The 24,152-nt window shown below is 37.6% G+C and overlaps 1 protein-coding gene across 1 annotated transcript in view; it reads left to right on the top strand.

Moving 5' to 3' along the window:
- The window catches only part of ZNF804B (zinc finger protein 804B), a 512,984-nt gene that overhangs the window by 397,968 nt on the left and 90,864 nt on the right, over positions 1 to 24,152 (top strand). Inside the window, exon 2 of the mRNA XM_059395757.1 lies at positions 9,108 to 9,251. Coding sequence (XP_059251740.1) covers positions 9,108 to 9,251 — 144 coding nt within the window. The remainder of the gene's footprint in view (positions 1 to 9,107; positions 9,252 to 24,152) is intronic.

Here is a 24,152-nt window from a genome sequence, read left to right as displayed (position 1 = left end):
ACCTGCCCCTTTTTGCCTCCATGGCAGACAAGCACACGTAAGCAATGAAGCAAAAAAGCAAAAGCTACTGTTATGATTATCTCAGGGTGCATCTGGAACTGCCTTATTCTCTTTCTAAATTGTTTTTCTGGTGGAAGAACTGTATACTAATTTATGCTGAGGAAGACGGTGGTGGTGGTGTAGAATGCTGATGAACAGTGGTTCTAGTGGAAATACATGTGTTTTTCAAAAATAGTCTCTGTTCAAATGCAGCCAATTAGGAAGCTTTTCCAAAATAAGCAGTTATACAAGCAAACTTTAAGTATTTAATTATTACTTCATGAGCAGAAACGCAATCATCGCTCTGCCATCTTGCCAGTAAGTCAGAAATTTGTCATTTCTGTCCAAATTAGAAATGATGCCACATTGTCTCCAAACCATGCTACCCAGAGGCAAGTTCATATATTTAAGGTAGTTGTATTTATTTTCTAATCTGAGCACCTTCAATGAATTGTTAAAAAGAGGGGGGAAGCTCTCTTTCCAATCTAGGAAGTGGCTGGCATCACACCTCCCTGGGCATTGATGGAAAGGTATAACTTTGGTCATGTTCCATTTCAAGTCTGGGAAACCAACACTTGATTCTTAATGAGCTGTAATGAGGAGAGTGGATGATGGCAAAATGGGGAGAGTACTACAAGTCAAGAATCTGTAGCTCTTTTTGTGAATCTGTGTGCAGAGCGCCCCTTCCTTGTTTAGGGTAGTTCTTTAATAAGCTCCTTAGACCTCAGTATCTACATTTTTTTAAAAAGTTCCAAAATCTTCAAGTTTCATGTGTTTAGGATCAAACTTATCTGCTTATTCTACTATGTTCTCAACAGTTTAATTCATGATAGACGTACATTGCTTGGGCAGGCCACGCTATCTATTATGTAGTGGGAATAGCATTCTCCGCTTCTTAATTCATTCATTTTACTTATTCAACAAGTATTTATTGAGATTTTTTTTTTAATTTATTTGACAGAGACAGCAAGAGAGGGAACACAAGCAGGGGGAGCAGGAGAGGGAGAAGCAGGCTTCTTGCTGAGCAGGGAGCCTGATGCAGGGCTCTATCCCAGGACCCTGGGATCATGACCCGAGTTGAAGGCAGCCGCTTAACAACTGAGCCACCCAGGTGCCCCTTATTGATTTTTTCGATGTAACAAGTACCATGGTAGAAGCTATATAATGCAAAGACCATTCTTTCTAGAAAAGAAGCCAGTCGTGTCTCTAGGAAAATCAATATTAGTGATATTAATATTAACTGAGCACATATGAGGATCTCTTGACAGTGTGTGGTATTCCAAAAAAGTCTAAAAATTAAGCAATTATCATGAGGTAAAGACATCTGAAAATCCTAATTATGTCAACCAAATTTGCATTTATGAGCAGGGATTGACTGCTCATATGAGATGGTGGGGTGAGAATGAGAAGCACTCCTCCCACTTGCTCAAATTTCCATCAGAAAATTAAACTTGCTTTGAAGACTCATGGGAGAATGGTACTGTTTTCTAAACAATTTTGTGGTGTCACATATGTATAGTAATGCACAGATGCACACATATACTCACACATACGCACACAGAGTCTTTGGACATCAAGTTCCTACTTTTACCATGCACTGTACTGTTTCCATAAAAATAAACTCATTTTATACTCACAACAATCCTGCAAGCCACTCATTATTCCTCTTAATTTATATTGGACTAACTGAAACTGCTAGAAGAGAGAGGCTGAGATTCAAGTTAATCAGTCTCCAAGGAATAATTTTTCCCTATCACAAAAATGAAATAAATAAGTGAATGAAGCCCTCTAAAGTGAGTTTTCCATTACCCAGTCTATGGCAGAGATTCGGGAAGACAATGGGGACCAAAAAGACTTTTCTGGTTTCACTGCCACTTAATCAGGGGTGGGAAAGCATTCTCTTTGAAGCAGGATTTTATTTGGGACACTATAATAGAACAGGTTGGGGAATATTAGAATTCTTAAAGCAATCTCTTACACACAACAGTGAAAGGTCAAATGTGAGTTTTCATACAAAGAATATGAATTCAATCCTCAAAGCTCTGAGCTGGTATTACCCTCAAGGAGATACAAAGAACAGCAATTGATTTTTTTCTCTCTTCCTTTTTAATAATCAGGACACATATTCACAACCACTCGAAACAAGACGACCACCTTGTATTTTCCTAGTGCCTATCTCTCAGCTTCAAGAGCTTAATAGATTTTTTAAATTGTAATTGCTCCCCTTACTCTCTCTGGGAACTAGGGCCTCTGCATCATCCCAAATCTACAAAAAGTTAACAGTGGCAGCTTGAAATTTTGTGGCATCTGGATGAAGGCTAAGTAATTGGGGCAGCCTTTAGCGTGGTGATTAATAGCTCTGAAGTCAGGCAAATCTGATTCTTAATCCAGTGTCTGCCTTTCAATGTTGAGCGAGTTTCTAGACAAGCTTGTGCCTTGCCTTCCATATCTTTGTATGGAATAATAATAGGTAATACTTCATAAGGTTATTGTGAAGATTAAGGGAGTTAACAAGTGTGAAGTGCTCAGCAGATTTCTGGTTTACAGTGAAAGCTCAGTGGGTGTTACTGTGTAATCATCATTACAATAATAAAACAATTTGGGAGCAGAACACCCATATTTCTAATTAAATGCCTTACTCTAGGCAGCATTCTTGCCACATTAAAGACATGCCTGTTATTTGCATGAATGTAAAATTCTTGGTGTAAGAAAGTACATTTTTCTCTCCCTGCACCCAAAATATTAATTATTAAAAATAACTAATTGCTATAAAATTCTTACTGAACTGAAACATAAAATGCCCACTGGCAATACCTAATGTCTTAAAGATGACTCTTGTTAAGATAACTGTCATATTCAATTTATAATTCATTTTCAGCCTTTTAATGAATCATTGAGAATAGTTAACATGAAGCTTTCTTTCACTTTATAAATGCTATTTTTTTCTATTAAATAAGCTTCTAAAACCCCCTCTTTTAGAGAAAGTATGAGAAAAGAACTTTGAATAACTAGCAAGTCAATGATAGAACTGTATGTTAAGTCTTGTGTGTCAAGTGTATTATCGTGAATTTTATTCATTTTTTCATTTTTTGAAATTTATTGAGACCGAGGATAGGTAGGTATTTTTACTTCTTTCATATTTATTCTGTGTCTCTCTATATGTAAAGATTGGGTAATTATTTCAGGGAGCGAATGTCATCTTAAGTTGCCTTCCAAGTTATTTGAGCAGTGCAAGTGTCCTGTCATTTAAGGAAAAGGCAAGGTATTCTGAGTGCTGACAATGTATCTAATGCTAAGTGATAAAGAGAAAAAAAAAAAAACACCTTGACTTTTTTCTCTCATTCTTAACCAGTCCAAACTAGGTAATGCTCCGTAGCAGTTTGTGATTATCACTGTATTGCACTTTTATAGCTGTTTAACATTTTACATGCAGTTGTCCCCTCTTAAACTGTTAATTTCTGAGGTCAAGACCCTTTAAGAAATTGACATTTAGAAGAGTTTCTCTTTTTGTTGCTAAATAACAAACCTTCATTCATTTATTTAGTGAGTTAATTTTTTTATTAACATATGATGTATTATATGCTTCAGGGATACAGGTCTGTGAATCATCAGGCTTACAGAAGTCACAGCACTCACCATAGCACATACCCTCCCCTCCCCAGTGTCCATCACCCAGTCACCCTATCCCTCCTCATCATCCCCCAGCAACCCTCAGTTTGTTTCTTGAGATTAAGAGTCTCTTATGGTTTGGCTCCTTCCAGATCCTATCTTATTTCATTTTCTCCCTCCCTTCCCCCCATGACCCCCCCACCCTGCCTTTCAAATTCCTCATATCAGAGAGATCATATGATAATTGTCTTTCTCTGATTGATTTATTTCACTCAGCATAATACCCTCTAGTTCCATCCACATTGCAAATGGCAAGATTTTGCTCAGTATGCCATTGTGTGTGTGTGTGTGTGTGTGTGTGTGTGTGTGTGTGTGTGTGTATCGCATCCTCTTTATCCATTCATCGGTTGATGGACATCTAGGCTCTTTTCCATAGTTTGGCTATTGTGGACATTGCTGCTATAAACATTGGGGTGCACAAGTCCCTTCGGATCACTACATATGTATCTTTAGGGTAAATACCCAGTAGGGCAATTGCTGAGTCGTAGGGTAGCTCTGTTTTCAACTTTCTGAGGAACCTCCATACTGTTGTTCAGAATGGCTGCCCCAGGTTGCATTCCTACCAACAGTGTAGGAGGGTCACCTTTCTCTGTGTCCTCAGCAACATCTGTCATTTCCTGACTGGTTAATTTTAGCCATTCTAACTGGTATAAGGCAGTATCTCATTGTGGTTTTGATTTGTATTTCCCTGATGCCGAGTGATGTTGAGCACTTTTTCTTGTGTCTGTTGGCCATTTGGATGTCTTCTTTTCAGAAATGTCTGTTCATGTTCTCTACCCATTTCTTGATTAGATTATTTGTTCTTTGGGTGTTGATATTGATAAATTCTTTATAGATTTTGGATACTAGCCCTTTATTTGATACATCATTTGCAAATACCTTTTTCCATTCTGTCGGTTATCTCTTGGTTTTGTTGACTGTTTCCTTTGCTGTGCAAAAGTTTTTTATTTTTTATTAAGTTTTTAGTTTTAATTCCAGTATAGTTAACATTCAATGTTATATTAGTTTCAGGTGTACAATATAGTGATTCAACAATTCTATATGTTACTTAGTGTTCATCATGATAAGTGTACTCTTAATCCCCTTCACCTCTTTTACCCATCCCTCCTCCACCTCTCCTTTGGTAACTATCAGTTTGTACTTGAGTCTGTTTCTTGGTTTGTGAATCTCTCTCTTTCTCTTTTTTTCTTTGTTCACTTGTTTTGTTTCTTAAATTCCACATATGAGTGAAATCATATGGCATTTGTTTTTCTCTGACTGACTTATTTTGCTTAACATTATTCTCTCTAGCTCCATTCCATGTTGTTGCAAATGTCAAGATTTCATTTTTTAGGGCCAAGTAATATTCCATTGTATATATGTACCACTTCTTCTTTATCCTCATCTGCTGATGGACACCTGGGCTGCTTCCATATTTTGGCTATTGTAGATAATGCTGCAATAATCATAGGGGTGCATATATCCTTTTGAATTAGTACTTCCATATTTTGGGGATAAATACCAAGTTGTGTGATTACTAGATTGTAAGGTAGTTCTATTTTTAGCAATTCTTGAATGTATCAGTACTTAATGGTTAGTTGGATGAGTATATGGTTAGATGGATGGTTGAAACAGCATGACACAGTGGAAAGTGTGCCCTGCTTTACCATTGCTTGATTTGATAGAACTCACAAAATTACTAAACATAAATTGCCTCTTCTAAATGGTAGACTTAGACTATGTGATACCATCCTTACTAGTCTACTAGACTGAGCCCTTACCTTCCAGCCTTCTGGTATATACAGACCAACTCAGCTCCAACTTCACACTTGAGAACAGGCCCACCTCACACTGGGTGATATTCTGGCCCACTGGGTCATGGTTCATTTAGAGAAAATCAACTGTAGCTCCAACCTCAGTTTTCAATTTTGCCAAAGATGCTTAAGGAAGCTTTTTTTTTTCTTTCTTTCTTTCCTCTTTGATTCCTCTTAGCCCTACCCAACTTGTAGCTTATATTCTCTCTCTTCTCAGGTCTCAGCTACCCCATTTCTGACCCCCAGTCACCTGCTATTAAATTTATGCTTTTAACTTCTGGATTTGATAGACACACTGGATTGTGAATTCTGTATGTATGCTTTGCTAATGGCGTTTATATCCCATGTGTGTATTCCTCCTCTCTTAATAAGGGGACTAGAATATATCCTGGGGAATATCATTAATCCCTTAGAAGGAAGGAAAATGGAAATAGCAGCACCATTTCCTGGCAAGAAAAATGAAGTAAGAAATGGGGTATATAATTTAGTCTGATGACTGTAAAATGTGAACATTCACGGGAGATGGCAAAGAAGTTGGTAGAACTCCATTATAATTACAAAATTTTATACTGAAATTCATTTAATGTCATAATTAAAGGGTGTTTTCGAGATAAATGCTGTTTAAATGAAGATACCAAGAGTAACTGAAAGAGCCTCACCCCTGGTCAGTGAGCTGTTGTTATAAAATCCTCTACATAATCTGTAATAATATGAAAGTATATTTTTAGACACACTGAATTCTTAATTGCCACCCCACCTCCAGTTAATGAAGCTGAGGCACTTTTGAACCTTGAGGCACAGGTGCTCAATGTCCAAGGCACGTGGTCGCTTTTCTAAGGCTGTTATTCTAGTGTTATAATAAAGAAAAACTATGGGTTAAGACGAGTAGTCCCGAGTTCCAATCCAGTCTTTGAAATTGCACACAATATGTAAAGGACATGTTAAAAAAATGCCTAGTGAGTAAGATGGGAAGAGAACCAATATTTTCCCCTGATTGTAAGCTTGTAGTTCCAAAGCTTTAGCTCCATCTTGATGTTGTACTTCTGCCTCAACTCTTAAGTGACGACATTGACAAGCCATTATTTCAGATTTGAGCAACTGTGGTTTTTGTCCTTATATTGAATCCCACATTCTCATTACTGATTATATCCTGTCAGTAGTTTTCTATTCTACCATCAGCCAATAATATTACCAAATTCCTGCTTTAATTCTCTTAGATAGAATGTAGATGTTTGGTATAGTTTTGTTGTTTGCTAATGGTACTCATGTCCTTTCTGCCTTGATGCCATGTGTGTTAGCATCTTATATTTGGGCTTGAACTTCATGTTCCCATGTCCAAATTAATTGCTGCATCATTTCACCCAGCCCTGTGATAATCTGCCCCTCTTCCCTGTGCTTGCTTTCTTATCTGGTCTGCAGTGGCCCTGACATTTAAGTTTATGGCCTGATTTCTTTCTGTAGAGGGTTAGTCATTTTAGAGAAACAGAGCTAAAATCTATCCTTTATTTTGTCCATTCATTTTTTATGCATATTTACTTAATATCTTCTATGTGCCAGTCATTCTTATATTTAGGTATGGGGATAATGGAGAACTTGCAGAATGATGGGAGACAGGAACATGTGAGCTACTATTAACCATTAATTTTTGTAATACATATTTGTAATATATATAGGTAACTCTGTGCTCGACAGTATTTTGACATTGTGGGCACAAAAATGGATAAAACAATTCCTGCCCTCAGAGGATCTATAGATATGAAAACAGATGAGTTAATATCATGAAACATGTCTAGTGATAGAAGTAGAGGAGATAATATGGGAGCATGGATTGATACAATATGACAGTGATGAGGTAGGAGGGAGTTTGTATAGTGCATCAGGAGGACTGACCTTAAGGCAGATGGTAAAGCACAGCTATTTCTTAACAAGGGAGCTAGGCATAGGTTATTTGAGTTCAAATTCCCTCTCCTATTAACTCAGTGACCACAACTGTGTGATTCTAAGTGCTGATTAGTAGATCTGTAACTTGTTAAATTAAAAAAGAACTCTTTTTAAAGAACTCATAAGTTTTTTAAAGAAAGAACTTATTTTATAAGTTTCATGTGAGGAATAAATGAATAATAAATAAAATATAACAAATGAATAAATGAAATAATAAATGAAACAGTTCATCACATACTTAATACCTGATACATAGTTTATGCTTAGTAGTTCATCACTATTATTCTATAAGCAATGAGAGAATTCAAGAGGATTATATTATTATTTTTTTTTATTGAAGTATAACTGACTCCCAATGTTAGGTTAGTTTCAGGTGTACAACATAGCGATTCAACATCTCTATATATGTGCTCACCACAAGTATAGCTGCTATCTGCCACCATACAGTGCTATTATAATACCCGTGATTATATTCTCTCCTGCTTAGGAGGAGTTTAAGCAGAGGAATGATGTGGCCAAAACTCTCTTTGAGATAGAGCATAGTCATAATTGTAAGGGTAATAGTTTTGAAAAATATGTGGTAAACCCATTGGCAGCATTTAGCATGAACTGAAGCTTATAGAAGAAGCTTATCCTGGAGTTAGAGTCCACAGATAAATAAGAACCTAGCTGTAGTGTGAATGAGGGTCACCCATGGAGACTGTATGCAGTAGATAGATCAGTTGGCTGAAGACGGCATTGTGCGGAATACAGAAATATGTGGGGTATTATTAGAAGAAGAAATGTTTATGAATGGTCATAGATGTATTTGGTAACAAGCAAAAAGCTTAAGGAAGTTTCGTCTTCCTGGTAAAATCATGGGAAAGCGTTCCAGAGGGAATAAAGAGCTGGTGTTGGCAAAGAAGTAAGAGCTCACTAATTTAACTAGGGGGAATAGACTTTGTGTGCTGAGAGTAGCAAGTCCCAACACTGAAAATTTCAGTGAGGCTAAAATACATGAAGCAGTAGAGGAAGGATATAAAATAATGTAGTCAATGTCACTACTAAATATTACAGTAAAGAGACCTCATAGTAATAGGTGTTCCAAGGATATAGTGGCAGCTTGTGTTTGAGATTGGTTATTGGACTGGCAGAGGAAATGGTGGTGAGTCAGCAGAACCACAACCTGAAAATGGATGGGATGAAAGAGAATGATCAAACTGCAGTTGTGGGGTTTTTTGGGTTTTTTGTCTTTTTTTTTTTTTTAAGATTTATTTATTTATTTGAGAGAGAGGTGGGGAGAGTGTACAAGCATGCAAGTTGGGAGAGTGGCAGAAGGAGAGAATTTTCAAGCACACTGTCCCTGAATGGGGAGCCCAAACCTGGGGCTCGATCCCATGACTCATGAGATCATGACCTGAGCCCAAAACAGCAGTCGCATCAGCAACTGAGGTATGCAGATGCCCCAGTGTTCTGCTTCTTTGAGAGAATTCATTATGTGTTTGTTGGTAAGTTAGGAATAAGGCTGAACTAAAAGTTATTTCCAGAGTGCCATGAATTTCCAAACACTGATGAGCCTCACTGTATTCTTTTAGTCACAGAAAAATTAAATAACAACTTGATGAATATGAGATCTGGTTATGCTATTAGAGAGAAATATAACCAACCTGTTTGCCTTCTTTAAAGGATTTTCCAGAAAAGGAGAAGTCTACAGCAAAAGCCTTGGAAGATGTAAAGGCAAACTTTTACTGTGAATTATGTGACAAGCAGTATCACAAGCACCAGGAGTTTGACAATCATATTAATTCTTACGATCACGCTCATAAGCAGGTAAGCCAAAGTGGGGGAAATCCTTCCCATTCCTAGATTTCTACCTGCAGAATAGAATGTACATATTTGGCCTTATTTACTGTCTTCTAAGATACAGAGGTGAAACTATTTATTTATTTATTTATTTATTTATTTATTATTTTTCTTGAAAGGTTGTTTTCAGTTTAAAGGTTAGGTGAAATATTTTTTCCTAGAAGTATCATAAACCTGTAGGTGAATTTAAAGATGATCTAAAAGTAGACTGATACTTATTTGAGAATTATACATATGGGGAAAACTGAACCCAGGGAAAAGAGTGTCCTATTTAAAACCAACTTAGTAGTCAGTGGCAGAACCAGAACACTGAGCAGAATCGATTACAGGACTCTTTCAAAACTTCTGAGGTTTAGGGAATCCAAGGACTGTGGGAAAAGTAATTAAGCATACTGTTTTAAGAGAGTCAGAATGGTTACTTTATAGATGAACCACTGCAAATGAACAAATGAACAAATGAACAAAATTTCAGAGAGGCTAAGTTGAGAGGTAATTCAGATAGCAATGCTTCATTCCTTCTTCTAAAGAGATTATATATATACATAATCAGTTTAGATATTTTATACATGGCTGCTAATATTCTCTATTTCCAACTCTCCATGAAAGAGGAGGCTGTTAATCTTATCCTGTTAGATTTTTAACCTTGTTGCATGAGGTGTGGAGATATTGGCCACTTATGAATTGGGAGTGTTAAATACCCCTAAGACAGAAATCCCACCTGGTCAGAGGATTATTGCTAACAGCTATGAGGAGGTGCACACTCCTGATGCTGAACGGACCTAATATCTTGGAATGTGTGGGTAAGTTTTATATAATCTAGACCTAAAATATATATTCAGAGTAAACAACAATAAATATTTTGACGAACATTGCCAGTATTTATGACTGCATCCAAAATATTTGGCCTTGAGAGATGCAAGAAATTGGTTTCTATCTTTAAAGACATAGCGTGTATCTGTAATTGTCATATTTCACAGACAAGCGCAAGGACATGGGATAAACTGTTTTAGGACTGTGATTCCTAACTCTTACTGTGGATCATAATCACTTTGGAACTTAATAACACAGATGCCCAGAATCTCATTTGGGAATTGTAATTCAATAGTTCTGTGGGGGCCCAAGAACTTGCATTTTAAAGTCATACAACATGGAATTTTCCAAGGATGTTTAAAACTGAAGTATGAGGCTATGATCCAACTCCAACTCCGATCTCTTTTCTGCCCCCACCCTGCACCCCCCCACCACCATGTATTATTTTGAAGTAAATTCCAGACGTCATGTTATTTTGCCTAAACTTGTTTCAAGATGGACAATGGTGCTTACACAACATATCCGCTATCAGACCTAAAAAGTAACAGTAGTATCTTCATATCAGTTGGTGATTGTGTTTCTTGAGTTGTCTCATAAATGATTTTTAAATTTGGGTTTCTTAAAATCAGGCTCCAAAAACATCCACACTTTTGGTTGATACGTCTTTAAGTTTCTTTTAATATATATTTAAACTATAGGTTTTCTAGTCCCTCTTTACATTTGACCTCTTGCAATTTATCTGCTGAAAAAACTGGGTTTTGCTGAATGTAAACCGGTGTTGTCTTTTTTCATTTTCTCTGTATTCTATATTTCTTTTAAACTGATTGTTACACAGAGAGATCTGAACAAATTCCAGTTCATATTTTTTTCCTTGGCAAAAATATATCACAAGGCATTTTGTATCCTTCCATAAAGAGGCATATGATGTCTAGTTGTCTCTATTTTTAGGACTGTAAGTTTGGGAAATGGGTTTAGATGCTACCAGTGTGATCCACCCATCAAGTACATCACTTACATTTTTCCACTAATGGTTTCTGTAGTCATAGATGATCATTTGTTTAAATCCCTTACTTCATTTGGAGTTGTAAAATGATGATTCTAATTCTATCATCTTCTTGTCATCTATTAGATGAACTATATCTATAAAGAGAAATCCCTATAATTCCCTATTAGAATCACTCCCAGAGGATTTTATGTAGGTGGTCTTAGGCCACATCAATACAAATTCTCCATATATGTAGATATAGGATATAAATAACCAGAGAAGGTTCTCATGGGAGAGCTACAGGTGATCTGTACATAAACATGCTTAAGTCGTTGGATGGGATAGGATAGGATGGCATCCTTCATGTGGAAACACAAGAATTGAAGAGCACAGGGCATCTTTTCAAACTGTCGAAAGTATTTGGACTATAAAGGGATGAATTCTCCACATCTGACCGATGTGCCATAGGCTCCCTTATACTCTGAAATTCTGCCTGATCACTTTCCCTTTTTATTAATTTCTTCAGTCTTATTTCCATTGACTTTCAATGTATTGAAAAAACCACCTTCCTCAATTCTTTTATTTTATCTGTGCCTGCCTGCCTGCTTGCTTGCTTGCTTGTTTGCTTGCTTTTTCTGTAGGTTTACCAGCATTTTAATATTCCTTGGTATGTTCCTCCAAACAGGGATTGAGTTTCATATATGTGCTGTTGTGCTACTTGGGAAAAATGGGCCAATTTGGTCTCTTCCGGGAGCCTGCATTCTAACTGGGGAGACAGACCTGTCAACCCATCTTTAAAATACATTGATTTAAGTGTTCTAGAAATTACATACCTAAGATACCAAGAAAACCTACAAAACTGATTTAAGAAAGAAGAGAAGACAAGTGAGCTGGAATTTTTTTTTTTTTTTAATTTTTTATTTTTTATAAACATATATTTTTATCCCCAGGGGTACAGGTCTTTAAAAACCTTTGAAACTGTATTTCATTTCTCTCATTCTTCTTTTGCAATAGATCTTGCTCTCATTCTTCATTTTGCAATCTCTTTTCACCATTCATGATTAATCTCACTGTTGAATCTGCTAGGACCTTTGAACTGGACTCCCCACCTCCAGTATTTTCCCTTCCTCCAAACCAGGCTATCCACTTAATGGCTGAATTAATCTTCCTAAAGTACCACATTCAATGTGTGATGATTGACTTTTTCAAAAGTCTGAGCTACTTAGTCTGTCAATTCAAAACGTCCATAGTCTGGCTCTTCCTTCCATTTCCAGATTTATCTCCTGCAACTCCACAATTTCCCTACAGTTTCTCAAAAGATGCCTTATGCTTTCCCACCTGCTCATCTTGGCTCATAATCTTCCCTCTGCCTGGATGCCCTCGCATTTCGTGGCTGTATTTCAACATATGCTCCTGCGTATTTAATGAATAGATTGACAATTTATATCTGGATATTCAAAGAGCTGAAGTCTCATGGTAAGCGGATTTAACAGCATTTTCCAAATTCTCTTTGATCAAAATCTATTAACATTGTGCAGAATTTTGTCCAAGCTGCCCACTTTGGAAAACAATGGAATAATTAAATTTGTGGTAGACCTTAGAAGACTGCTTTCTTGGGTAATGTTGAAACACTTTTATCTGAAGATTTCTTTTAGCCCAAAATTTTGACAATAACTTGAATTTTAAATGAAGCTGAGTTTACAATTTCCCTTTTAAATGAAACTGAATTTTATGTACAGAAAAAGGAAGTATGCACTAAAGTAAAACATGCAAGTCTCTCTCTTTTTTTTTTTTTTTAAATTCCAAAGCTAAATATGTCTATTTGCTTCTTGCTTCAGTAAGGGCTCCTCTTGATTGTGAGGATGATTATAATGATAGTGGTGAGGATTTGGCTGAGAGTATTTTTTGGCCTGAGTAATATGAATAGCTTCTATAATTTTATTTTCCATGTGGATTCAGACAAAATATCTGGCCTCTTCTGTTGAACTTCCAACAAGAAGGTCTTTTGGGTATACTCTGAAATGAATCTAAATTCACATGAAATTAATTCTGTCATTCATTAATAGAACAGCAGAGAGCTGGAAACAGGGGAATCTGAATTCTTATAATTATTTAGGATCTTTCAGTTTAGTAAGTGATTTCTAAAGCTTTTATATTGTCTTATATCTAAATAGCAGTATCATGTGTTATTTTATTATAAAGATTATTATTATTCAGAGATATATTGTAAGTCTAGAGAAGTAAGTCAATACATAATTTTAAAGAATAAAGTAAAATAGTCTGAGATTCATAGCTTTTCATTAATCCCATTGGGCATCTTATATTATTTTTTTATAATTTGATCAAAAATTAAGATATTTCTTGGTATTATTGGTAGAGAAGGATAGTTCATCAGTAAAAAAGCTGATTTTTTATTATTTATTCAACAAGGGGAAAATTTAGTTTCTAGCTTTGACAACCCAACTCTCATAGAACTCACATTTTTGGAAATAACTCAGTTGTGTTCACTATTGCTTTGAACTTCTTATAATTCCATGTAAATATTGAACATTGCCACTAAACAATTTGAATATATATATACAAATTACACTCACTTGCAGGAAGACAGTGGTGTAACTATTAATATAACTAACATGTTAATAACAACTAATTCCTTGTGAGACTATCTACAAGTCATAATTCCTTTCTCAAGATGGTGAGCTGCAAGTGTGTAATATGGAAATGAAAACCACATGTCTTCACATGCAGCAAAAATCTCTCCTGCCCCAGAGACATCCTGGCCCATCTCAATTTAGAAAAAAAAAACAAAGGAGCCTGATCCCCATACAAATAACCCATAAAAATATCTTCAATAATAAAAAACAAATCTACTTTAGATCCTCCACATGTGACATTTAATCCTCCTAATCTTCGTTTGCTTCACAATTGGATTTATTTTCACTCAGGAGGAGCTGTTCACTTGTCAAACCTGAATGTGAACTCCAACTGATTCATTCTTAAAATATTGTTTTGGATTCTCCCCAGCTCTACCTGCACAGGATAAAATAAAAGAAGAGAGTCATCCTTGCTATCTTGTCTCCAAGAGGAAAAAACACCCAAAACTGCTAGAGAAATTCAGTCCAATTATATCTTGCTTTGTTCCTACAATAAGATTTCTATTTTCTCCAGATACTGCCCAAATTGGCCTGATAATATATTTCAGCATAGTATGTTTAAGTTACTAGCCCTCTTAATGTATCCACAAAACTTCAAGGTCTGGTTAATTTGTAGGACTGGCAAGATTGAAGAAATATAAACTCAACCAACTAGAATGGAAATTCTCAGAAACATATTTGTTGGTAAAATTAAATACTATTTACTTCCATTTATATTTTGCATTCTATAAACCCAGGTTTCTGGTCTATATATTCCTCACCATCCCCACTGCCCACCCTCTGGAAATCAGCCAGCAGCAACTGGAAACTCCATCAGCAAAAAAATTACAAAAGACCCAGAGCTGATCTTAGGTTCCGACTCATCAGTCAGTGTTGCTAAAACGCTGCTCTTACCCTGGCTAAGAGGCTTTTTGATGTTAAGGTTGTCTCTTGACAGAAACATAAATTAAAAATCTATATTCTGGCTCTTTCTGTATCCTAGGCGTGCCAAGTACTTTCCTGCCTTAAGGCATTTGGCATATATCTCTCTGCAGTGCTCTTCCATCTGACCCTCAACTTCCTGGTTCTTCTCCTGTGTTTGTTGGTATCTCAGTGTCCCCTTCTCTGAGGGATCTCTCCTTGGTGCCCTACCTCAAGTGGCCAGTTGTCAGTTCTCCAAGTCTTAATACCTTGTCGGCACTCGGTGGTGGTCGGGCTGGACTTAGGCTGGTTCTCCAGAGCCACTTGTTGCACATATAAGAAGTCTGTGAGGTGGTCCTTAAAGCTTAGTAGCTTGAAATCAGCCATGGTGTGTGATGGGAAATCTCCAGGCACTACAAACAGTGCTTGTTGGGTTTTGTTTCATTTTTCCAGAGTGTTGGTATATCAGCACACCATTGCTTATTACTCTGTAAAAACAATTTTTTTCTCCTTTTGAATTTTTTAACCCTCTCCCCTCTTCCCTGCCATTAATTCCACAAAGAGATGAACAGAGGACTGTTGGTTCTATTGGCCACGTACCTCTGTCTCCTTCAAATGTAGAGCTGTGCCTGGCACCTAGTAATGATTTTTTTTAAGATTTTATTTATTTGACTGAAAGAGACACAGTGAGAGAGAGAGCACAAGTAGAAGGAGTGAGAGAGGGAGAAACAGGCTTCTCACTGAACAGGGAGCCCGACGTGGGGCTCAATCCAAGGACCCCAAGGACCCCAAGGACCCTGGGATCATGATTTGAGCCAAAGGCAGACAATTAAAGGTAGAGCCACCCAGGCACCCCAATAGTAATGATTTTATAAATATGTTTTAAAAAGAATGAGTAACAGAATAAGGTCCTGTAATTGACCATGCCCCCTCACCTACGTTAGTATATTCATCCACCATTGATTAATTACTTCCTTTTTTCCAGTCTTATTGAGAAATAATTGACATATATTAATATGTAAATTTATGGTATATAGCATGACGGTTTGATTTACATATATTGTGAAATGATTGCAAGAGGAAAAAATTTCTCTTTATGATGAGAACTCCTAGTATTTACTCTTTTAGCAGTTTTTCTTTCTTTCTTCTTTTTTAAGATTTTATTTATTTATTTGACAGAGATCACAAGTAGGCTGAGAGGCCGGAAGCAGGCTCCCTGCTGAGCAGAGACCCCCCCCCCCCATGCAGGGCTCAATCCCAGGACCCTGGGATCATGACCTGAGTTGAAGGCAGAGTCTTTAACCCGCTGAGCCACCAAGATGCCCCTATTAACAGCTTTTCTATGTATTGTATAGCAGCGTTAGCTATAGTTATCATGTACATTACATCTCTAGTACCTATTTATCTTATAACTTTTATACCTCTTGACCATCTTCCTCCAATCTCCTCTCGCCCTGTTCCACATCTGGTAACTGCAACTCTGATCTTTCTTAACTTCCTTCCTTTCTTCTATCTTTCTAGCTTCCAGATTTAACATATAAGTGAGATCATACAATATTTGTCTTTTTCTGACTTATTTCACTTAGTGTAATACCTTCAAGTTTCATCCACATCAGAAGTGGTAGGATTTTCTCTTTTTTGTGCCAAAATAATATTCCATTATGCAATGTCCATGGATATTTAAGTTGTATCTGTGTCTTGACTATTATAAATAATACTTCTATGATCTTGGGAGTGCAGTTATCTTTTGATTTTGTGTTTTTGTATATAGTGTTCCTGACCTGGCATTGCTGGGTCATATGGTAGTGTTATTTTTAACTTTTTAAGGATCCTCCACACTGTTTTCCTTAGTGGCTATAACAATTTACAATTCCGCCAACTGTGTACAAAGGTTTGCTTTTCTCTACATCCACACCAGCATTTGTTACCTCTTGTCTTTCTGATGATGGACATTTTAACAGGCATAAGATGGTATCTCACTGTGGTTTTAATCTACATTTCCCTACTATCTAAGGATGTTGAGACTTTTGCATACGTTCTTTGGAAAAAGGTCTAGTCAGGTCCTTGGTGCATTATTTTTTTAATTTATTTATTAGAGAGAGAGAGAGAAAGAAAGAGAATGAGTAGGGGAGGGGCAGAGGGAGAGAAAGAGAAGCAGGCTCCCTGCTGGGCAAGAAACCTGACGTGGGACTTGATCCCACAACCCAGAGATCATAACCTGAGCTGAAGGCAGACAACCAACCAACAGAGCCACTACGGTGCCCATTGGTGCACTTTTAAATTGAGTTATTTGGATTCTTTTGCTATTGAGTTGTATCAGTTCTTTATATATTTTGGATATTAACCTTTTATCAGATATATGGTTTGCAAATATTTTTTACCATTCCATAGGTTGTCTATTCACTTTGTTGATGGTTTCTTTTGCTGTGCAAAAGTACTTTAGTGTCATTTAGTCCCACTTACTTATTTACTTACATATTTGTTTATTCATTTATTTTGCTGCGTGTATTTTTGGTGTCATATCAAAGAAATCATTGCCAAAAGCCGTGTCAAGAAGCTTTCTTCCTGTTTTCTTCTAGCAGTAGAATTGTGTCTCAGCTCCCTTCCCTGGGTGGGCAGGGAAGGGCTTACTTCAGGCAACTCTAAATTTCTTGAACAAGCTTTCCCAATGAGAAGAGCAGGGAGCATCCTCAGTCTTGGCTATGAATTAATCCCTCTGCCTGTATGTCCTGATCTGAGGGCTATCCACTCTGGCCACGCACCTCTGCTCAAGCATCACTGGGCCATGTGTACAGTGTCAGGGAGTTGTGGCCATTCCCTGTGGTCGGTTGGAGCCTGGAGACACTCTGTACAAACAGTGAGGATGTGACTCAGTTCCCTGCCTGAATTGGGCAAACCATGTCTAGGACCAGCAAAATTCTGCATTTTGAGGATGCACATCAGGGAGACTTGCACCCCACAGAGTTCCCTGGCCACATTATACCCCTGAGCTCGTTCTATAAATGATCAAAGCCTCTAGTTTTGGGTGTTTCAACTGGGTCCGCCAAGACTTATGTGCTGGTTGTTGCAAGCCCCTCCCACATTCCCAGTAGCTGACCCCGCACATTCCCCTGCAGTACCTGCAGGGCCAGATTTGGGGATCTCATGAGTGACCAGTAATGCTGTGGGTGCTGGTTGTCCCTCCCAGGTTCTCCTTCCCCCTTGGAGGAACCAGAGGCTCAGGGGAGATCTCTCCACGTGGTGCTACACTGGACTGGGGGAGGGGCATATAGTCAAGGTGTAGCTGCTTCTCTTCCTCTTCTAATGTGGTCGGCTTGGTCTCTGAGGTGTGCAGGGTGCTTCATCCTCACTCCCATTTTCCAGGATCCTCTTTGTGGTATCTTGTTTTTAAATAGTTACTAACTGTTCTTCTTGTAAAGGGGAGGAAAATCAGGAACAACTTTAATTACCATCTTGGTGATGTCACTCCTTAATCACTTATTAAATAGAGAAAGGTAAATGTTGTAGTAAACAAGATGGGAAACCACCCCCCCGCCGAGTCCCAAGTTATTTGTAATTACTGAAAAAATGTTGTCATGAAAAACCCTTTTTATAATTTAGAAAATATTTGAGCTCATATAAATGCTGATGTGGTGTGCCCCTTTAAAAATTTTAGATGTTATTCTGTAGAAAATTGCTAGTCTTCAAGGGCTTCTAAGCAAGGAAATGAAACGATCAGATTTGTGATTTAGCAAAATAAACCTAGAAGCAGTTTAAGGGATGGTACAGAAGGAGAGAGCTTAGCTCTGTGATCAGATATGAGGCTAAGACCCACGAGAGATGATCAGACCCACTGTACCAGTGACAATGAGAGAAAGTGTGAGAAAGGGTGCTTTCAAAAGATTGTCAGTGCCTTGAAACACATGAACACATGGTCTACATCACTAATAATCAACTAAACACAAACTTGGAGAGTTTTTTTTTAAGGTTGTCAAATATGATAAAAGAATGTTACTACCCTCTGTTGACAAGATGTGAGAAAATAAATACTGTCAAACAATCCTTGTGAGGATATAGAGTATTTTAGTCTTTTGATGTTCAGTTTGGATTATTTATCAAAAGCTTTAAAATGGGAATTTTCTATCAACAATTCCATCTGGCATGTATTCTAGAAAAATAATCAAGTGAATTTCAAGATTTATGCATGAGGATGTTTAAAATAGAAAAATACTGGAAGCATTCTAAACATACAATGAAAAAAATGACTAAATTATGATATATACAGAGTGGACTACTATGTAAAAATTAAAATTGTGTTTTGAATTTGTATTTCACATAAAATTTAATTACTAAAGGGAATGCTTGAATACTTGTTTATTTTTTTGTTTAAGAATTTTTTTTTGGGTGCCTGGGTGGCTCAGTGGGTTCGGCCGCTGCCTTCGGCTCAGGTCATAATTTCAGGGTCCTGGGATCGAGTCCCACATCGGGCTCTCTGCTCAGCAGGGAGCCTGCTTCCCTCTCTCTCTCTCTCTGCCTGCCTCTCCATCTGCTTGTGATTTCTCTCTGTCAAATAAATAAATAAATAAAATCTTTAAAAAAAAAAAAAAGATTTTTTTTTAATTTTACTTATTTATTTGAGAAAGAGAGAGAGAGCACAAGCAGGGAGGAGGGGCAGAGGAAGAAGAAAGAGCAGACTCCCTACTGAGCAGGAAGCCTGCAACAGGACTCAATCTCAGGACCCTGAGATCATGATCTGAGCCAAAGGCAGACATTTAACCAATTGAGTCTCACAGGTATCCGTGAATATTTATTTATATCAAAAATTAAAAATGAAGGGGCACCTGGGTGGCTCAGTGGGTTAAAGCCTCTGCCTTCGGCTCGGGTCATGATCCCAGGGTCCTGGGATCGAGCCCCACCTTGGGCTCTTTGCTTAGTGGGGAGCCTGCTTCCTCCCTCTCTCTCTCTCTGCCTGCCTCTCTGCCTACTTGTGATCTCTCTGTCAAATAAATAAATAAAATCTTTAAAAAAAAATTTAAAATGGGGGTCTGGGTAGTACAATTGGTTACGCACCTGACTTTTGGTTTTGGCTCAGCTCGTGATCGCAGGGTCATAAGATCAAGCCCCATGTCAGGTTCGACAGTCAACATGGAGTTTACATAAGACTCTCTCTCCCTTTGTCTCTGTCCCTCCCCCACCCACTCTCTCTAAAATAAATAAACAAAAAACCCAAACAAACAAAAAAACAACAAAAATTAAAGATCACAGAAGTAGAAAACAATAAGTAAAAGTATATACAATTTGGTCCTTATCTTTTTAGATAAGTTTCTAAACATTTACATCAAATCATAAACTTTTGTATAAAATGTAAACATAAAATGTGATTGTATTATACATATTATTCTGCCTTCACAAATTGTCACTTATATTTTGTCATTCCATAAAGATTTATATTTTATTGTGTTGTTAAGTCAATACCCAGAATTTATATCATTGTGACATGTAAATTGTTTTTTCATTGGAGCTTCATAGGTGCTATGATTACCTTATGATTATGTTTTCTTTCTTATACAGCTCTTTCCTCCTGGAGTTAGAAATTGCCTAAGTCTTAAATTTGCTCAGTTTTATGTCAATGGCTATTACTAATTTATCTCTGAACTATCTACCATATGTAATAACAAAGTCTTGATTTAAAAAACATTAGATACATGGGGCAATAGATCAGGTTTTTTTTTTTTTTTCCTTCTTATTTTAGAGAAATGTGTGGTAGACTCCTCTGTCTTTTGGCTGCTGTCCAAGTAGATTGCACTCCACTCCTGCTGCACAGCTATTGTGTTTTTTATCTTCATCCTGTGACCGCTTTTGCTTCTTTCCAAGATTGTATTTCTCATTTCCTTGATCTCATGACTTCTCATGTCTTATTTCCTCCTTTTGGTAGAGCCTAGTCTCTACAAGGTTTCTACACACACAAGGTAGAAATTGGGGGCCCATGTCTATCAGTAAATGTAAATGTGTTTATTCTACTCTCATTCCTGATTTATTTTTCAACCAGGTTTCAGTTTTTAATGTTATAGTTGAAAGTGATGTGTCATTTTCAGTCCCAACCCTTTCCTTCTGAAAACTTTCAGACATATCTCTTCATCATTTTTTCTCATAGCAAACATGTATTTACCGCCAGCTGTGGGCCAGACACTGTTCCATATACCGGGAGTAAAAAACCATGCAATCATCTCCATCCCAGTGGAGCTGACATTGTAGTGAGTGCAGAAAAACGGAAAAGGGAGATAGAAATAATAAATATATAAAGCACTGAATAGACCTATGTGCTCTGGAGGAAAATTAAAGAATGTAGTATGTAAGGAGTGCTCTGGGCACATAGAATTTTAATTAGAATAAAGCTGTTTATTCTACTCTCTTTCCTGATTTGTGATTTCACAAATCAGGAATTCAGTGATTCCTGATTTCAGCGAAGACCTTAAAGAAAAGACAATAATAAGCAAAACTTAGAAGATGTAGGGAGCCACTGATTTATCTGAGGGAGACTATTCTAGGCAGAGGGAATGCCACATGTGAAGTCTGGGAATTAGGGTCATACACAGTGTTCCAAAGACTCCTAATATGCTAACATCCTACAGTGACTTTGGTGTGAGTCACTTTTCAATTACTGTGCAGGACATTCCATGGAATATTTCAGTTTAGAAAGTCATATCATTTGTTTTGGGAATTTTTTAGTAGTATATTTGATTATATCCTCATGTGCTATATTTGATAATTTCTTCATGTGTTCTCTTTCTTCTTGTTCAAATTCTCTTGTTTGGATATTAGAATTCCCTAATGAATCTTCTAAATTCCTTATTTTTCTTACTATTTTCAGTGCCTTGGTGTTTATGTCAACATTCTGGGAAATTTGCAGAATTCTGTCTTCTAATTTTTTTTTAAGATTTTATTTATTTATTTGACAGACAGAGATCACAAGTAGGTAGAGAGGCAGGCAGAGAGAGACGGAGAAGCAGACTTCCTGCTGAGCAGAGAGCCCGATGCGGGACTCGATCCCAGGACTCTGGGATCATGACCTGAGCTGAAGGCAGGGGCTTTAACCCACTGAGCCACCCAGGCGCCCCATCTAATTTTTTTTTTATAAACATATAATGTATTATTAGCCCCCAATTTCTACCTTGTGTGTGTAGAAACCTTGTAGAGACTAGGCTCTACCAAAAGGAGGAAATAAGACATGGGAAGTCATGAGATCAAGGAAATGAGAAATACAATCTTGGAAAGAAGCAAAAGCGGTCACAGGATGAAGATAAAAAACACAATAGCTGTGCAGCAGGAGTGGAGTGCAATCTACTTGGACAGCAGCCAAAAGGGGTACAGGTCTGTGAATCACCAGGTTTACACACTTCACAGCACTCAACATATTACATACCCTCCCTAATGTCCATAACCCCAACACTCTTTCCCTGACCCTCTCCCCCCAGTCACCGTCAGTTTGTTTTGTGACAGTAAGAGTCTCTTATGGTTTGTCTACCTCCCGATCCTATCTTGTTTCATTTATTCTTTTCCTACCCCCTGAACCCCCCATATTGCATCTCCACTTCCTCATATCAGGGACATCATATGACAGTTGTCTTTCTCTGATTGACTTATTTCGCTAAGCATAATACCCTCTAGTTCCATCCACGTCATCACAAATGGCAAGATTTCATTTCTTTTGCTGGCTGCATAGTATTCCATTGTGTATATATGTGTGTGTGTGTGTATACACACACACACACCACATCTTCTTTATCCATTCATCTGGTAATGGACATCTAGGTTTTTTCCACAGTTTGGCTATTGTGGATGTTGCTGCTATAAACATTCAGGTGCACATGCCCCTTCAGATCACTACATTTGTATCTTTAGGGTAAATACCCAGTAGTGCAATTTCTGGGTTGTAAGGTAGCTCTATTTTCAACTTTTTGAGGAACCTCCATGCTGTTTTCCAGAGTGGTTGCACCAGCTTGCATTCCCACCAACAGTGTAGGAGGGTTCCCCTTTCTCCACATCCCCGCCAGCATCTGTCATTTCCTGACTTACTAATTTTAGCCATTTGACTGGTGTGAAGTGGTAAATCATTGTGGTTTTGATTTGTATTTCCTTGATGCCAAGTGATGTGAAACACTTTTTCATGTGTCCATTGGCCATCTGGATGTCTTCTTTGCAGAAATGTCTGTTCATGTCTTCTGCCCATTTCTTGATCAGATTATTTGTTCTTTGGTTGTTGAGTTTGCTAAGCTCCTTATAGATTTTGGATATAGCCCTTTATCTGATATGTCATTTACAAATATCTTTTCCCATTCTGCCAGTTGTCTTTTGGTTTTGATGACTGTTTCCTTTACTGTGCAAAAGCTTTTGATCTTGATGAAGTCCCAAAAATTCTTTTTTTTTTCTTTAAAGATTTTATTTATTTATTTGACAGAGAGAAAGATCACAAGTAGGCAGAGAGGCAGGCAGAGAGAGGGGGAAGCAGGCTCCCTGCCAAGCAGAGAGCTGGACGTGGGACTCGATCCCAGGACCCTGAGATCATGACCTGAGCCGAAGGCAGCGGCCCAACCCACTGAGCCACCCAGGCGCCCCCCAAAAATTCATTTTTGCCCTTCCTTCCCTTCCTTTGGCGATGTTCCTAGGAAGACGTTGCTGTGGCTGAGGTCGAAGAGGTTGCTGCCTGTGTTCTCCTCAAGGATTTTGATGGATTCCTTTTCTCACATTGAGGTCCTTCATCCATTTTGAGTCTATTTTCATGTGTGGTGTAAGGAAATGGTCCAATTTCATTTTTCTGCCTGTGGCTGTCCAATTTTCCCAACACTATTTGTTAAAGAGGCTATCTTTTTTCCATTGGACATTCCTTCCTGCTTTGTCGAAGATTAGTTGACCATAGAGTTGAGGGTCTATTTCTGGGCTCTCTCTTCTGTTCCATTGATCTATTTGTCTGTTTTTATGCCAGTCCCATACTGTCTTGATGATGATAGCTTTGTAATAGAGCTTGAAGTCCGGAATTGTGATGCCACCAACTTTGGCTTTTTTTTTCAATATTCTTTTGGCTATTTGAGGTCTTTTCTGGTGCCATATAAATTTTAGGATTATTTGTTCCATTTCTTTGAAAAAAATGGATGGGATTTTGATAGGGATTGCATTAAATTTGTAGGTTGCTTTGGATAGCATAGACATCTTCACAACATTTGTTCTTCCAATCTATGAGCATAGAACATTTTTCCATTTTCTTGTGTCTTCCTCAATGTCTTTCATGAGTACTTTATAGTTTTCTGCGTATAGGTTCTTTGCCTCTTTGGTTAGGTTTATTCCTAGGTATCTTATGGTTTTGGGTGCAATTGTAAATGGGATTGACTCCTTAATTTCTCTTTCTTCTGTCTTGTTGTTGGTGTAGAGAAATGCAACTGATTTCTCTGCATTGATTTTATATTCTGACACTTGACTGAATTCCTGTACAAGTTCAAGCAGATTTGGAGTGGAGTCTTTTGGGTTTTCCACATATAGTATCAT

Source organism: Mustela nigripes, chromosome 4 (assembly GCF_022355385.1).
Source record: "Mustela nigripes isolate SB6536 chromosome 4, MUSNIG.SB6536, whole genome shotgun sequence".
NCBI lineage: Eukaryota > Metazoa > Chordata > Mammalia > Carnivora > Mustelidae > Mustela > Mustela nigripes.
Note: the sequence above shows the minus strand (reverse complement) of the source record. Positions and strands in the feature narration are given on the sequence as shown.